The sequence below is a fragment of the Schistocerca nitens genome, chromosome 7 (assembly GCF_023898315.1).
Source record: "Schistocerca nitens isolate TAMUIC-IGC-003100 chromosome 7, iqSchNite1.1, whole genome shotgun sequence".
In the NCBI taxonomy this organism is placed as follows: domain Eukaryota; kingdom Metazoa; phylum Arthropoda; class Insecta; order Orthoptera; family Acrididae; genus Schistocerca; species Schistocerca nitens.
Genome location: NC_064620.1, coordinates 410,437,614 through 410,454,184, shown reverse-complemented (window position 1 = coordinate 410,454,184; position 16,571 = coordinate 410,437,614). Strand labels below are relative to the sequence as shown.

Sequence of the window (16,571 nt, the reverse complement as noted above, 5' to 3'; positions counted from 1 at the left end):
GCTTGTGTCAGACTTTCTCACATACACCATCGCTATGTGACGGACAGGATGAAAACACTTAAAACCAAATTCGTGCTTACTGCATTTCTTTGTTACAGATGAAGTGGTCAAATAACTCTGGGTTTCTGGGGAAAAAAAAAGAAAACTGCTTCGACGGCGAAGCAATACGTGTCGATCGAGCTACCAGTAATATTCTATTGCACACACTTCCACACACACATTCCTTTGCTAGGTCAGCAGTTCTTTTGCACTGGACGTACTATCCTAGAAGCAAAATTAAAAAAAAAATTACACACATGTTACGGGAGTGCAGCCGGGTGAGATACGACAGAGCGCTGTCCTAGGCTCAGTATGGGGAGCTTATGGAGGGGAAGACAGCACACGCACGCACGCACACACACAAACCGTAAACACTAGTGCCACCAGCGAAGGCGATAAAAGTCAAAATGTTTCGTGGTGAGTATTGACGAACAACGATGGAGCAAGTACGATTCATTTTGCTTCGTTGATGTTTAACCAGAGAGAGAGAGAGAGAGAGAGAGAGAGAGAGAGAGAGAGAGAGAGAGAGATTTCAAGCAGAATTTTAGCAGAAACCTTCGTCTCTGTTCCTGAAGTCGCTGTATAATTTCATCTCAGTTGATTCCCTAGCAACACTTTTCCATTAACTGAAAGAGCACGCGAGGATCTCGGCTTTTATTATATTCCATAGGATGACCGGGTTCAAGGCACAGTGTTCAGCAACAGCTGATTTGATTGGCTATTCAAAACGCGTGTGACGCTTATGCTCCGTACAACGGTCGTCCGCAGTCCTGACAGTCTGACCAGTGTTTGACATGTCACAACTACCTGGGATACGATAGACACCCGCAAACCAAGCTCATCCTTTACTGAAGCTAAAAAGGCCCTAATCTCAGATGATCGGAAACCATATGTCACACCGAATTTCGACAGAATACTGCCAATTCTGTCGGAAATACACTTGTTTAAGGCAGAAAAGGCTTAGATTTAATTACCACCTCGTTGTTTTTAACACTCACCCGATTCACGGTTGGTCGGCAGCGCAGCTCGCGTATGATTTATCTTTCATTATTACCATTCTGCTGAAAAGTGACTTCGCGGAAGGCTAATTAAGCTGCCAGAAATAAAAATAGCTACAAAGGTTTTCTTTGGTTTTATGACAAACGCCGTAACTCTTCTAACTGTTCTTCATTGTCACTTCATTTCGCAATTTGCAAATTCGACTCTTTTGGCAGAATGAATCTCTTGATTTTGTGATAAAGTTGAATTCTGAACGCATGTCACGGCAAAATCTTTTGCATAACATCCTGCAGAGCTGAAATGAAATGCCGTTCCTCAAACTACGGCAGGCAATATTTGATTGGGTTTTGACACGAGTGTCAAATAATTCGATGTTTTCTTCAACGGAGCCTTGTTTTGTAATTATTTATCCTCTGGTACTCTAGTGGTTTATTTTAAATTGCAAAACAGAGGATCAATCGTCTTTAACATTGGTGCTACATTACCATACTACTGTCTAAACGGGCAGAACTGCAACAATAGACTGAATTTCTTGTATTTTATAAGACACACAAGGCCTTTCCCTTGCGCAGATTATGATATCCTTCAAGGCAGTTTCAACTACAGAGAAACTTGGAACTGTCAGTACAAATTTCATAACGTCCTTCGACAATAAATGGCTCTGAGCACTATGGGACTCAACTGCTGTGGTCATAAGTCCCCTAGAACTTAGAACTACTTAAACCTAACTAACCTAAGGACAGCACACAACACCCAGCCATCACGAGGCAGAGAAAATCCCTGACCCCGCCGGGAATCGAACCCGGGAACCCGGGCGTGGGAAGCGAGAACGCTACCGCACGACCACGAGATGCGGGCCCTTCGACAATACGAAGACTCTAATTTCGACTTTTGGTAACTTAAGCTTACCAGAGCGCCAAATATAATTATCTTTAATTACTCTTTCGGTAACGTTTCATCAAACACTATTGAAAGCTAAATGGTAAGAATTCTTTATTCACATGAACAGCTGACTCCTGCTTTGTAAGTTGCGAAGAGGCAAGAGACAGAGACAATGTTTTCTTCTATTTTTACCAAATTATCATTTGTTCTTTTCGATATCGTCCATATTCGAATACGGTCCGACTGACAGAATCGCTTTTTGATCGGTCGAAAAAATTCATTCGCTCACATGCGAAAGATTGTCTGTTGAAGCTCCGTTCTACACTCTAGTAACAGTTCCATAATTTCCGACGTGAAGGATATTCTTACGGAGAGTTTAGGTGAATACTGTTCTCATTTGCCCGCTCGCAATAAATATTTCTTGAAGCACTAAAACAAAAACTATCAGTTAAAAAAAAAAAAAAAAAAAAAAAAAAAGGTTCAAATGCCTCTGAGCACTATGGGACTTAACATACGAGGACATCAGTCCCCTAGAACTTAGAACTACTTAAAGCTAACTATCCTAAGGACATCATACACATCCACGCCCGAGGCAGGATTCGAACCTGCGACCGTAGCGTTCGCGCGGTTCCAGACTGAAGCGCCTAGAACCGCTGGGCCACACCGGCCGGCTATCAGTTCCAACATTGCAAAATACTTTCAAGAAACGAACATTGATCTCCACATTCCAAGATATCAAGATATAAAGAAACCGTGCTACAGCAACCACATTGCTTTATTGACTCCATAGATGCACACTAGTCAACTGTTAGAAGTAGAAACCCTCGGCTGTCATTTATTCAGAACTGGTTATTTGTCCACAGTGTTAACACCTAAACGCTATTGTTTATTTTTCTACATTGAATAACTACGGGTGCCATATAATTAACACTTATTAACATCATTAGCACAAAACTGTCACATCACTTGTTACACCAAAAAAATGATTTTATATGCTACGTGGAGCAAAAATACGTGTACATTTCTAACACTGCAAGAACTGAGACAATCTGTAGTATAACCAATTCTGGAATACTCCAAACAGCTAAGATCGCTAGTAAACTAATTATTTAGATGAATGGTTTCGATAAGACTATGTTACGATTTTCGGACCTCCAACTTTGCAATTCATACAATCTCCGCCATCTGCGCTTTGTATCGCGTCATATTAGAAATTTATGTGTAAGAGTCGTGGAACACGCTGATGTTGGCTTGTCATGATTAGTTCTTTTAATCATGACATACTGACATCCAGCGTGTCCCACGATCCTTACACACACATTTGTGACACGAGACGATACAAAGCACAGATGGGGGAGATTGTACGAACTGTAAAGTTGAAGACCCTAAGATGATAAAATTATTTTACTGAAACCGATCGTCTAAATAAATACTTTATTAACGATCTTGGCTTTTTGGAGGTTTTTTATAAAAATTGTAACTAAGAACGAGAGAGAGATGTATCGAAACTTCACTGTAAACATATCAAATTATTATGTAATTCGAAAACATATTAAATAACTATGTAGTTGGCTAAATAGCTGGGCAGCTAGAGACCAAGAAAATGTAATTAAGTGATCATTTCAGGTCACAATTGTCTACCCAATTCGCAAGTCTATAAATAGACATATTGTATTGAAAAACAGACCAAAAAATTGGAACAGTAACCGCTGTGAAATACCTAGGAGAGACCTAATGCGGAATGAGCACATCAAACACTTGGAAGAGCAGATACCATACTGAGATTTATTGAGAGAATCTTAAGGAAATATAATTAATTCACGAAAGAAGAGGCTTACAAAACACTTGTTCGACTGTTTCCTCAGTATTCCTCGTCTGTTTTGAAGCCATACTAGATTGGATTAATAGAACAGATAGACAAAACGAACTGAAGAGCTGCGCGTTTCATCAAGGAATCGTTCAGCCGGCGGGAGAGTGTTACGGGGACGCTCAAACGAACTCATGTAGCAGACGATGTAAGAGAGGCGTTGCGCGCCACGGACAAGTTCACTGTTTAAATGCCGAGAGAATACGTTCCAGGAAGAGGAGGGCAACGTATCACTTCCTCCTACGTACGTCTCGCGAAACGACCACGTCCAGGAAATCCGTGAAATTAGAGCTAATACGTAGATTCACCGATAGTCATTTTTCCCACGCGTCATTTGCGAATGGAAAAGGGAAAAACGTAGGGAGTGGGTTGGGTAGATAATGGTATCAGAAGTATCCTCTACCACTTACCGGAAGATGGGTTGCGGAGTACAGATGTCCTGCAAAAGACCGTTCAGAACCAAATGTGCATGTTTGCAGTAAATTCTAGTTAATTTCATTCCAAAGTATGTGGCATCCGAACATACAAAATGATTTTTCTAGACTTTAAGGAGCTCGAATTATGCACGCAGTTACGGAATTAAAGTGGCTGTCATCCTGTAAGTCGATCATATGGCTGGAATTTCCGTCACGTCCACTTTCAAGACTGTGGCGTCCGGTTGATAGTATTTTTTTCTTCCCGTCAGCTTCTGTCACTGTCACCCATCACTATCATCGTTCGTCCTGGGAGTCGTTTCTACCATTGCCGAGGTCTTCAGCTACACCGGTATACGGCACCGTCTCTTATCATTCGCTAGTTGAGTAATTTGAGCTCATCACAGCCTCGTCTTCGCTTGTTAATTGGTTCTCCGTCCAATGAAATGGGAATCCCCATACCATCACCACCACCACCACCACCACCACCACCACCACCACCCCCTACGCCCCTACAACCACATCGTAATTCGTCAGACCCCGACTACCACATCTATCTGTTTTCTCAACCTAACCAATAGCAGTTCTCTTCACAGTTAATGTAAGACATTAGCACCGCCGTGTGTGGCAACTGCAGCATCCCACAAATGCACCAGCTTCAGCAGCACATCAACTCAATGCAGCTTCCAGTGAAACGTCTCCACCAGTTCCCATTCACTGTCTTCACACAATAAGACACGCCACCTTCCCAAGATAATACAAAACTAGAGTGACAAGATGAAATATGTTTCTGCCAATCCTTACATGTACTCCTTAGAGCCCCACACATTCTTCCCATTCCATATTTACTCCCCATTTCTTAAACAGAAAACCCTATTCCTCTAAAGAAACAAATACCTCTTCCAGCTGCTGGCGCGAAAACGATTCGATCCTTTAAATTTCCTCTGCTTCATATACATGATCCATAATCTTTGTCCCATATATTCCCTCGCTCCTCATACGTTCCTTACATTTTCACACAATCAACATTTACTATCGACCATCTCCTTACACGTATAGCCTTATTCACAACTGACGTCACGTAGTCCAACGTTCAGAATCCCACTATTCCATTAAACAAACGAAGACCGTCTCATCAAGGACTTCAGGACTACTGCTCAACTCCGCATTCTTCACACATTTATATTACCGCCAGAAGTGAAATCCACATTTACTGATAGCAACACATTTCACAAAGTTCCAACATAAAACCTTTATATTAATTGTCTGACACGCAATGAGCTACAAATTAACGTTATGTGTGAATGTAACGCGAAAAGTACAGAAAATGTGTCGAAGTGCTGCGTGTTTAGATGCTTGCACAACAACTGAATTTCGTCACTTTTTTTGCATAAATGATATTTAAAAAAAAAAAAAAAACGACAAACTGACACAACAGTAAACTTTCGAGAAAAAATTACACGATCAGGTAGACTTTCTTCTTTTTTTGTGAAGTACTCTGTTCTTGTACTCTATTTCATGTTAGTACTCACACGAGTTATAAAGTTTTTGTGAAGTGCAAATCACCACACATTAATTTTACATGTCGAAGTTCCAGCCGATGGAACAAGTACGTAACATTTAACTTCGCATTTACTACAAGACGCCGACAAACAATCAAGATTTGTGTTTATGAGTCGATGGTAAACAGGTTTCAATTATGTGATTGTCAGGAGCACTACTGTATTTTAATTTCTCGTTGCAGATTCTATCAATTACATTGTTCACCGTGGTAGCACAACAGTAGAGATACTGGACTAATATACTGTTTGGAGTGATGTTAAAAAGTGTCCTATTACTATCGTAGTTGTGGGTCTCTGAATTCTTCCGACGACTATATTCAAACTGACATTAGCCGGGTCCGAGAACTCTTGCAGAGAAGGGAGAACGAGCAGTATTTAAGACAGTGAATTAGTATGTGGGAGGAAAAGGGATCAAATCCTGTCCTGTCGGATGTAGGTTCCAGTTTCCCTAAACATGACAGGCTAGTGCTAGGATTATTCGTTAAATATGGCCACCGTCCTTTCTTCCTTGACCCTTCTCCAATCATAGCTTGTACTACGTCTGCAGCTACCTAGTCGGGACATTTAATCTTCTTGTTTTTTCTCCTAGAACAGGTCGCACTAGAATTTTGTATGCAATAACTTAACAGCCTTCTTCATTACGCAAATTGTTCCCAACAAGTTCTCCATTAGCCTTCCCTGCTACTGTACTGATTCTGTTGGTTCGTTCAGTTTCGTAATGTTAGTCCTACATATTTAAGAGGTTCTACCGCTCCCAGAAGTTCACCACTCACGTAATCTGACACTGTCGGGTTATTTCTGCAAAATTAACATGGATTTCTTCCATACTAAAAGATAATTGTCATTTGGTACACAATGATGAATTATTACATCATTCTACATTCGCTCAGTCATCTATTGATGTGTTTTCTGTGGGCAATAGAGATCCCTCGCAGATTTTTCTTGATATTATTTCAGTTTATTTCTGTTTAACATTCCCCGTCTACTAACAGATTCAGGCTTCTATCGTTCACAAAATTTTTCAAGCCAGTCATGCACATGAGAAGCTATTCTACTCCATGAACTTTCGGGCGAACTGTCGCTTGTCTGCAACTTGCTACCACGGTAATTGGACGCAGAATCTTCTCGCCATTTTTGGCAAGATGTCTTGCGTGAGAGTAACTATGTATCTTTAACATTTGAAGTAAATGGAAGACATTTATTTTAAAATTCGAGAAAAAAGTAATTTATATTTTAGGGCATATAAGTGCATTGTATCGTAGGAAGTGCTTCCAAATGAATACACATAAAATCTACTGAAGGGAAAAAAAATGAAAGCTACACGTAGTTCCAGTTAGTTAGCAAAGTGTTGCTAAATTAATCACGACTATTGCAGGTGTTTCTTATGTGACTCGTAACTATAAAGTCGTTGAAAGGCTCTAGGAACATATTATCATATTTCGTTCCTGTAGGTGCAACCATAAAAATTAACCTAACAATAATATGTGAATGAATGATTTCAAGGAACCTTAATTTAATATCACTGATAAGCTAAACAGTTCTTCAGTAAAATAATTACATAGAATTAGAGGAAGTTATTGATTTTTAAATGTTTGTCCTTTTAATGCTTCGTCGTTGGCAACAATAGTGTGCAAGCTTTACAGTATCCGTCCTTAACGAAAATGTGTTACAGATTCATATACGAATTGCCTGGTTGTAATTTTTCACTTCGTTCCAATGCTCCATCACAAAACACAGGTTGTTGATAGCTTGTGCACAGTTTCACCCAAGAAAAACATTTCGGATGCAACATGTTTAATTTGTCTGTGACATGGGATTCCGCAGAAAAAAGTGGCGTTTTAAAACATTCGTAACAGCTTCAAAATAGCTGGTTATGGAGTGTGAGATGACGATAGTTGTAATTGTGAAGATGATATTGTCCGCTGTAACGTTTAAGATTGCGCGAAAAATAAAGACATACCACAGACAGAAAAACATTTTGAATGTGATTTCCAGGAGGTTTGATAGGTTTCTTGTATGACATCAATGGCATATTTTGTGCAGAGGTTTTGTATACATCACGGAGCAGTAGTACACTGTCTAGAGATCCGAAAGAGTCTGACACCGATGACTCGTCACAAATGAAGTATCCTCCCCGCCTCTTCGAACCCTAGCGATAATTGTAACGAGACGTAACCCTTAATGCTGCTAAACGACCACAAGGAATTCCGATTACAAAGGCCGCGAACCACAGTTTGAGAATCTATTAGCGACAAGGAAATTAGTAATGTATTCTACATCTATTTTGCATGTATGAAAGACATTTAACAAAGCTTATCTTATTAATAAGATAATTACTTTTGCACACTTGAACTAGTTTTTAAAGGGCGACGGTACGTATCGGTATTGTACTTAAGTGTTATAATTAGAAATCAAAATCCGCTCGTAATTTCTTATAATTAGAAATCAAAATCCACTCGTAATTGTAAGTACTCATGTGGCACATTTTTTAATGTAATACCAACAAACAAATTTTTTAGTTCTTATTAACAGCGTTAACCATTTCCGAATTAATATCAAGCCGTAGTTCTTTGCTGTACAAAGAAATGGAAACAATTAGCGACAATTGATTCTTTTTTGTAGGTCGTCATTTTTGTTTATTTAATTTATATATTTTGTTTATTTAGGCTTGCAATTTCAATTTATGGCGATTTTTTGCAGTTGTCAATGGTGAGCGCCACTTGCAAAATCTCTCACAAATTAGTTATACGCAAATCAGACTCGCTGTAGTACGCACATTTATTTCGGAATGACAAATGTATTAATAGAAAACCAAGAAATAGCTAGCTGGTCTGTCGTAATCCTATTTGTATACCGATGTCGCACAAAAAGGAGGTGTTGGATAATATTTGTAGCTGTTATTGTGTACACTGTCATCTTTCACACGACGATAGCTTTGCAACTTCTATCTACACATGGGTACGACAATCGTGTAGCACAAGGCACAATCCTAGTCGCAGTGTAACACCACCATAGCACTGGTACTTCAGTACTGACGACAGTGAAGTCACACGACTGATTCAAACAGAGCGGCGCGCGAAGCTGTCGCAGTTGGCAGCACTTACCCGCTCTCGCACTGCCGCCTGTGGCCATGTCGCTAGGTCGACTGGCGAGCGCGGCGGAGCAACCACGACCCTGGCGGCGCTGCCGGGAAGTTTCTCATCACGTTACTCATCTGTCGGCTGGTATGACGCAACGAGAGGTGATGGGCTTGGCTTCAAGCTTGCGCACGTTTGTCGTATAGTAAACAAGCGTGCCGTCGTTTATTACCGGCCGTGCGTATGACAATATCCGAGTGACGATAGCCACCATGCGTGACATGTTTTGAGACTACACAAAATAAGCTTTAAAATTATCGAAACTTTTTATAGTTACTGATCTTTTAATTTTGCTTATCCAATTCTAAGTACCTTGTAGCAAACTATTAATCGATGACTACGACAACTAACATCCACTTGTCTGCAGCGTATATTCCAAATATTGTCTGCTACAACAATTTTCTTTGAAATTGTTCACTCCAGTGCGGAGTCAACTACAATTGTTACGCTAACTTTGTAATACCTACTCATTTCGTAACCTAGTGCAGTGTAAAGAGAAGAAAAAAGATTCAAGTGGAGTACGGTTCAGATCTACTTAAGCTGTCCAGACTTTAGTTTTCCTAAAGAGATTAAGGTGAATGCCAGGATGTCAGATATTATTTCAAATATACACGCATTATTAATGAAAAGTGAAAGATGATTGCTACGGTCGCAGGTTCGAATCCTGCCTCGGGCATGGGTGTGTGTGATGTCCTTAGGTTAGTTAGGTTTAAGTAGTTCTAAGTTCTAGGGGACTGATGACCACAGATGTTAAGTCCCATAGTGCTCAGAGCCATTTGAACCATTTTTGAAAGATGATTGCAGTAAGTGAGTGAAGTGGAAGGGGAAAAGTTTGACATATATATATACCTCCTGGCTGGAAATTATGAAAGTACAAAGTATAAAAAAATAGTATGGCTGGTAAATGGTAGGAAAAGCTGCTCAGCTCCAAATTTTGGAAAAGCATCATAAATCAAAGACAGGAGTAATGACAAGTAACCTAGGAGACAACGTCATGTTGTATAATAGCAATTATTTAATAATAATATTTGACTGCAGTATGACTAATGAAAAGTGTTACGCGACGAAACACTAGTCTGATACTTAAGAAACTTTATAGAGACATTCATCACGTAACAGCGATTAACATATATCCATATGATTACTCTGCAATATACAGTTAAGTGCCTGGCAGAGGAATCAGCGGACGACCTTCCAGCTATTGTCCAAATGTGTGTGAAATATTATGGGGCGTAACTAAAGTGGCTCTGAGCACTACGGAACTCAACTGCTGTGGTCATCAGTACCGTAGAACTTAGAACTACTTAAACCTAACTAACCTAAGGACGTCACGCACATTCATGCCCGAGGCAGGATTCGAACATGCGACCGTAGCGGTCGCGCAGTTCCAGACTGTAGCGCCTAGAAACGCTCGGCCGGGACTTAACTGCTAAGGTCATCAGTCCGTAAGCTTACACACTACTTAACCTAAATTATCCTAAGGACAAACAGACACACCCATGCCCGAGGGAGGCACTCGAACTTCCGCCGGAATCAGCCGCACAGGCCATGATTGCAGCGCCCAGACCGTTCGGCTAACCCCGCGCGGCGACCTTCCAGCTAGTTCCCTGCCGATCCATGACTGCACGCGGGAAGAACGAACACTTAAATCTTTACGTGCAAACTCTGCTCTTTCTTTTATTATGACGATCATTTCTCTCTGTGCTGGTGGATGCCAACAAAATATTTTTTCTTTTGGAGAAAGTTGGTGAGTGCAATTTCATGAGGAAATCCTGCTGCAATGGAAAACACCTTTGTTTTAACGATTGCCACTCCAATTCGCACATCATATCCGTGGCAGTTCCTCCCCTATTTCACAATAGTACAAAATGAGCAGCTCTTCTTTGAACTTTTTCGATGTCCTCCGTCAGTTATATCCGATGCAGATCCCACACCGCGCAACAATACTCCCAAGGAGGACGGTCAGTGTGGGCAGTCTCTTTAGTAAATCTGTTGCAATTTCTTTCTAAGTGTTCTATTAATAATTCGTAGTCTTTGTTTCGCTTTCCCTGCAACACTATCTACGTACTTGTTCCAGTAGTTCATAATAGTAATCCGTAAGTACGTAGCTGAATTTACAGCCCTTAGATTTGTATGATTTTTCGTATAACTGAAATTTACCGGTTACCTTTTAGTTGTTTGTTGTTGTGGTCTTCAGTCCTGAGACTGGTTTGATGCAGCTCTCCATGCTTCCTTATCCTGTGCAAGCTTCTTCATCTCCCATTACTTACTGCAACATACATCCTTCTGAATCTGCTTAGAGTATTCATCTCTTGGTCTCCCTCTACGATTTTTACGCTCCGCGCTGCCCTCCAGTGCTAAATTTGTGATCCCTTGATGCCTCAGAACATGTCCTACCAACCGGTCCCTTCTTCTTGTCAAATTGTGCCACAAACTCCTCTTCTCCCCAATTCTATTCAATACATCCTCATTAGTTATGTGATCTACCCATCTAATCTTCAGCATTCTTGTGTAGCACCACATTTCGAAAGCTTCTATTCTCTTCTTGTCCAAACTATTTATTGTCCATGTTCACTTCCATACATGGCTACACTCCATACAAATACTTTCAGAAACGACTTCCTGACACTTAAATCTATACTCGATGTTAACAAATTTCTCTTCTTCAAAAACGCTTTCCTTGCCATTGCCAGTCTACATTTTATATCCTCTCTACTTCGGCCATCATCAGTTATTTTGTTTCCCAAATAGCAAAACTCCTTTACTACTTTAAGCGTCTCATTTCCTAACATAATTCCCTCAGCATCACCCGACTTAACTCGACTACATTCCATTATCCTCGTTTTGCTTATGTTGACGTTCATCTTATATCCTCCTTTCAAGATACTGTCCATTCCGTTCAACTGCTCGTCCAAGTCCTTTGGTGTCTCTGACAGAATTACAATGTCATCGGCGAACCTCTAAGTTTTTATTTCTTCTCCATGGATTTTAATACCTACTCTGAATTTTTCTTTTGTTTCCTTTACTGCTTGCTCAACATACAGATTGAATAGCATCGGGGAGAGGCTACACCCCTGTCTCACTCCCTTCCCAACCACTGCTTCCCTTTCATGCCCCTCGACTTCTATAACTGCCATCTGGTTTCTGTACAAATTGTAAATAGCCTTTCGCTCCCTGTATTTTACCCCTGCCACCTTTAGAATTTGAAAGAGAGTATTCCAGTCAACATTGTCAAAAGCTTTCTCTAAGTCTACAAATGCTATAAACGTAGGTATGCCTTTCCTTAATCTTTCTTATAAGATAAGTCGTAAGTTCAGTATTGCCTCACGTGTTCCAATATTTCTACGGAATCCAAACTGATCTTCCCCGAGGTCGGCTTCTACCAGTTTTTCCATTCGTCTGCGTTAGTATTTTGCAGCTGTGACTTTTTAAACTGATAGTTCGATAATTTTCACATCTGTCAACATCTGGTTTCTTCGGGATTGGAATTATTATATTCTTCTTGAAGTTTGAGGGTATTTCGTCGGTCTCATACATCTTGCTCACCAGATGGTAGAGTTTTGTCAGGACTGGCTCTCCCAAGACCGTCAATAGTTCTAATGGAATGTTGTCTACTCCCGGGGCCTTGTTTCAACTACCTTTTAGTAGTCATGTGGATAACTTCTCACTTTTCATTATTTAGAGTCAATTGCCACTTTCTGCAACTTACAGATACCTTGTCTAAACCGTTTTGCAAATGATTTTGATCATCTGATGGCGTTACAAGACGGTAAATAGCATCATCATCTGCAAACAGTCTTAAAGGGCTGCTCAGATTGTCTCCAGAATCATTTGTCTAGATCAGAAACAGCAGAAGGTCTATAAAACTGCCTTGGGGAATGCTGGATGACTTTCCGTCAGTTACTACGAACTGTGGCCTTTCTGACAGGAAATCACGAATCCAGTCGTACAACTGAGACGATACTCTGTAGCCATGCATTTTGCTTAGAAGTTACTTCTGAGGAATGGTGGCAAAAGCTTTCTAGAAATTAAAAAATGGTGCAAATATGAGATCCCATGTCGGTAGCACTCATTACTTCATGAGAATGAAGAACTAGTTGCTTTTCACACGAATGATATTTTCTAGATCCGCCTTGGCTATTTGTCAATAAATCTTTTCCTTCTAAGTAATTCATATTTTTCGAAAACAGTACAGCCCTAATGGAAGTCGACGTTATAGAAATGAGTCTGTAATTCAGCAGACTTCACCTATTTCCTTTCTTGGGCATTGGTTTGACCTATACAAATTTCCAATCTTTAGCTGCAGATCTTTTGACTACTGAGCAGTTGTACGGTATATGATTGTATCAGCATACTCTGAAATAAACCTAACTGGTATACAATTTGGATCTGGGGCCATGCCTTCTTCATGTGATTCAAGCTGCTTCACTACACCGAGAATATCTACATCTAAGTTACTCTTGTTGACAGTTGTTTTTGATTCGAATTCTGGAATATTTGCTTTGACTTCTTTGGTGTTAGAATTTCGGAAAACTATGTTCAGTAACTCTGTTTTAGTGGCACTATCGTCAGTAACATTACTTCAAAACTTCATTTCATCCAGGACAGACACCTGTCACTAACATTCACATGAAAATTGATCACCTACTGGAAGAAAAATTGGTTATATTCTTTGTGACCAGGAAGCAAACAGCTTTTGAACCCCATCTTCAGGAACTTCCCATAGCTGAAACACATCCTGTTTCTGTTCATGAAGATTGCTGGCTGGAGTCTGGTGTGAAGGTACAGGATGTCTGGGCTAGAGATGTACACAAACAATTGCTTGTTCAAATGGTTCTAATGGCTCTGAGCACTGTGGGACTTAACTGCTGACGTCATCAGTCCCCTAGAACTTAGAACTACTTAAACCTGAATAACCTAAGGACATCACACACATCCATGCCCGAGGCAGGATTCGAATCTGCGACCGTAGCGGTCTTGCGGTTCCAGACTGTAGCGCCTAGAACCTCTCGGCCACTCCGGCCGGCAAATGCTTGTAATGAAAGAATTCGACATTTTATGTTGTTGGGTAAATACGCAATGGATATAGACTCTCTCCAATATCTGATCCTCACCATTCCACGAAAATTACTGAGGTGCATGGCGCATGTGAACCTATGACATTGCGCCCCTATCTTGACGCGCTGGCGAACAATACAGTTCCACAGATGCCTCCCGACGTCATTTCCAGCAGGATGGGGCCGCACCCCACCATCATGGAGATGTTACCACAATTACATGGGACTTTTCCTCAACATCGAATCGTAAGGAAACCACATTGCCTGGTCCCCTCAGTCTCCTGATCCGACACCACTGATTTCAGTGCATGGAGATTTTTCAGGGACATTGTTAACAGACGAAGGGGAGATCCAATAGGACTGAGACAATGGATCTGCGCCGCAGTGAAGATGGTAACACTTGTCATGCATATGAACATGTATCAAGGAGTGGAGCTACAAACGGTGCCCACATTGAACTGTACAAACATGCATATAAATGTTGGAGCTGCTGTGTACAATATAGGACAATTTTTTTTTTTTTTTTGGGTCATCAGTATTCTGAAGTTATATGGTGCCCGACACGAATTCCTATCCTGTGCCAACCCTTCATCTCACAGTGTCACTTGCAACCTATCTCCTCAATTCTGTCTTCTTCTACAGTTTTTACCTTCTACTTCTCCCTGTAGTACCACGAAAGTTAATCCGTGATGTCTTAACAGATGTTCTTCCAAACTGTCTTTTCTCCTTGTCAGTATTTTCTATATACTCCTTTCCTCTCCGATTCTGGAGAGAACGTCCTCATTCCTTACTTTACCAGCCCACGAAATTTTCAACATTTGTCTGTAGCACCACATCTCAAATGCTTAAACTCCCTTCTGTTTCGGTTTTCCCACAGTCCATGTTTCACTACCACGCAACGATGTGCTCTAAATGTACGTTCTCAGACATTTCTTCCTCAAATTAAGGCCTATGTTCTGGCAGACTTCTCTTGGCCCAGAATGCCCTTTTTGCCAGTGCTAGTCTGCTTTTGATGTCCTTCTTGCTCCGTCGATCATTGGATCTTTTTGCTGCCTAGGTAGCAGAATTCCTTAACTTCATCTAGTTCGTGACCATCAATCCTGATGTTAGGTTTCCCGCTGTTCTTATTTCTGCTGCTTCTTATTGCTTTCGTCTTTCTTCGATTTACTCTCAGACCATATTCTGCACTCATTAGACAGTTCAGTCCATTTCACAGATCATGTAATTCTTATTTTCTTCCACTGAGGATAGCAATGTCATCAGCGAATTGTATCATTGATATCCTTTCACTATGAATTTTTATCCCACTCCTGAACCTTTCTTTTATTGCCATGATTGCTTTTTCGATGTACAGGTTGAACAGTAGGGGCGGAAGACTATATCCCTGTCTTACACCCATTTTAATCCGAGAACTTCGTTCTTGGTCGCCCAGTCTTATTACTCCCACTTGTCTCTTGTACATATTGTATACTACACGTCTCTTCCTATACTGAAACCCAATTTTTCTCATAATTTCGAACATATTGAACCATTTTACACTGTCGAACGCTTTTTCCATGTCCACAAATCCTATGAATATGTCCTGATTTTTCTTTAGTATTGCTTCCATTATCAACCGTTAACGTCAGAGTTACCTCTCTAGCGCCTTTACGTTTCTAAGGCCAAACTCATCGTTATCTAACTCATTCCCAACATTTTTTTCCATTCTTCTGTAGATTTTTCTTCTCAGCAACTTGGATGCATGAGCTGTTAAGCCGATGTGCGATAATTCTCGCACTTGTGAGCCCTCGCAGTCTTCAGAATTGTGTGGGTGATATTTTTCCGAAAGTCAGATGGTACGGCGCCAGACTCATGCATTTTACACACCAACGTGAATAGCCTTTTGTTGGCATCTTCCCCAGTGACTTTAGAAATGGCTCTGAGCACTATGGGACTTAACATCTGTGGTTATCAGTCCCCTAGAACTTAGAACTACTTAAACCTAACTAACCTAAGGACATCACACACGTCCATGCCCGAGGCAGGATTCGAACCTGCGACCGTAGCGGTAGCGCGGTTCCAGACTGTAGCGTCTAGAACCGCTCGGCCACTCCGGTCGGCATGCAACCAGTCCGCCTGTGTAATGGAAGCAGGTAGATATTTAATAGTAGCCAGGTTTGAGAAAGATTGTGTGTGATCCTAACTCGGATCCATCGAATTTCATTATCAAAGGGAACTGGCTCTCTTAAATGTTTGATTTTTAAGATTGTGTTAAATAATTATCAGCTTCTGGAGTGTTGTTTTAAATAATGATTTTACTACCATTGAATCGTGTTTTGAAAACCTTCTGGTTTTTAAGGATTGTGTTTCAACAGTTGTCAAGTTGCTTTCAGATTCTGAAGATCTTGTGTTAAATTGTTTTTACAGTTGTTGATGCGTTTGACCTTATTTCTGCTTCGAGACATTTTGTCTCGTAACTGTAAGTGTTAAAGTTGTTAGTCGCGTGAGATCAAGTTAATTATCGAGGCAGGAAAGTGCGTTGTTGAGATTCACTAAGGAGCTATCTGTTCAAGTTATTGTGATTTGTTATGTATTTCAAGAATTACTATTTAAATAAACGTGCAAATTTTCGCAAT

At 40.6% G+C, this 16,571-nt stretch overlaps 1 protein-coding gene across 1 annotated transcript in view; it reads right to left on the bottom strand.

The window, feature by feature from the left end:
- Positions 1–8,956, bottom strand: part of LOC126195083 (uncharacterized) — a 461,160-nt gene extending 452,204 nt beyond the window's left edge. Inside the window, exon 1 of the mRNA XM_049933544.1 lies at positions 8,867–8,956. Coding sequence (XP_049789501.1) covers positions 8,867–8,894 — 28 coding nt within the window. The 5' untranslated portion in view covers positions 8,895–8,956. The remainder of the gene's footprint in view (positions 1–8,866) is intronic.
- Positions 8,957–16,571: the final 7,615 nt, after the last annotated feature.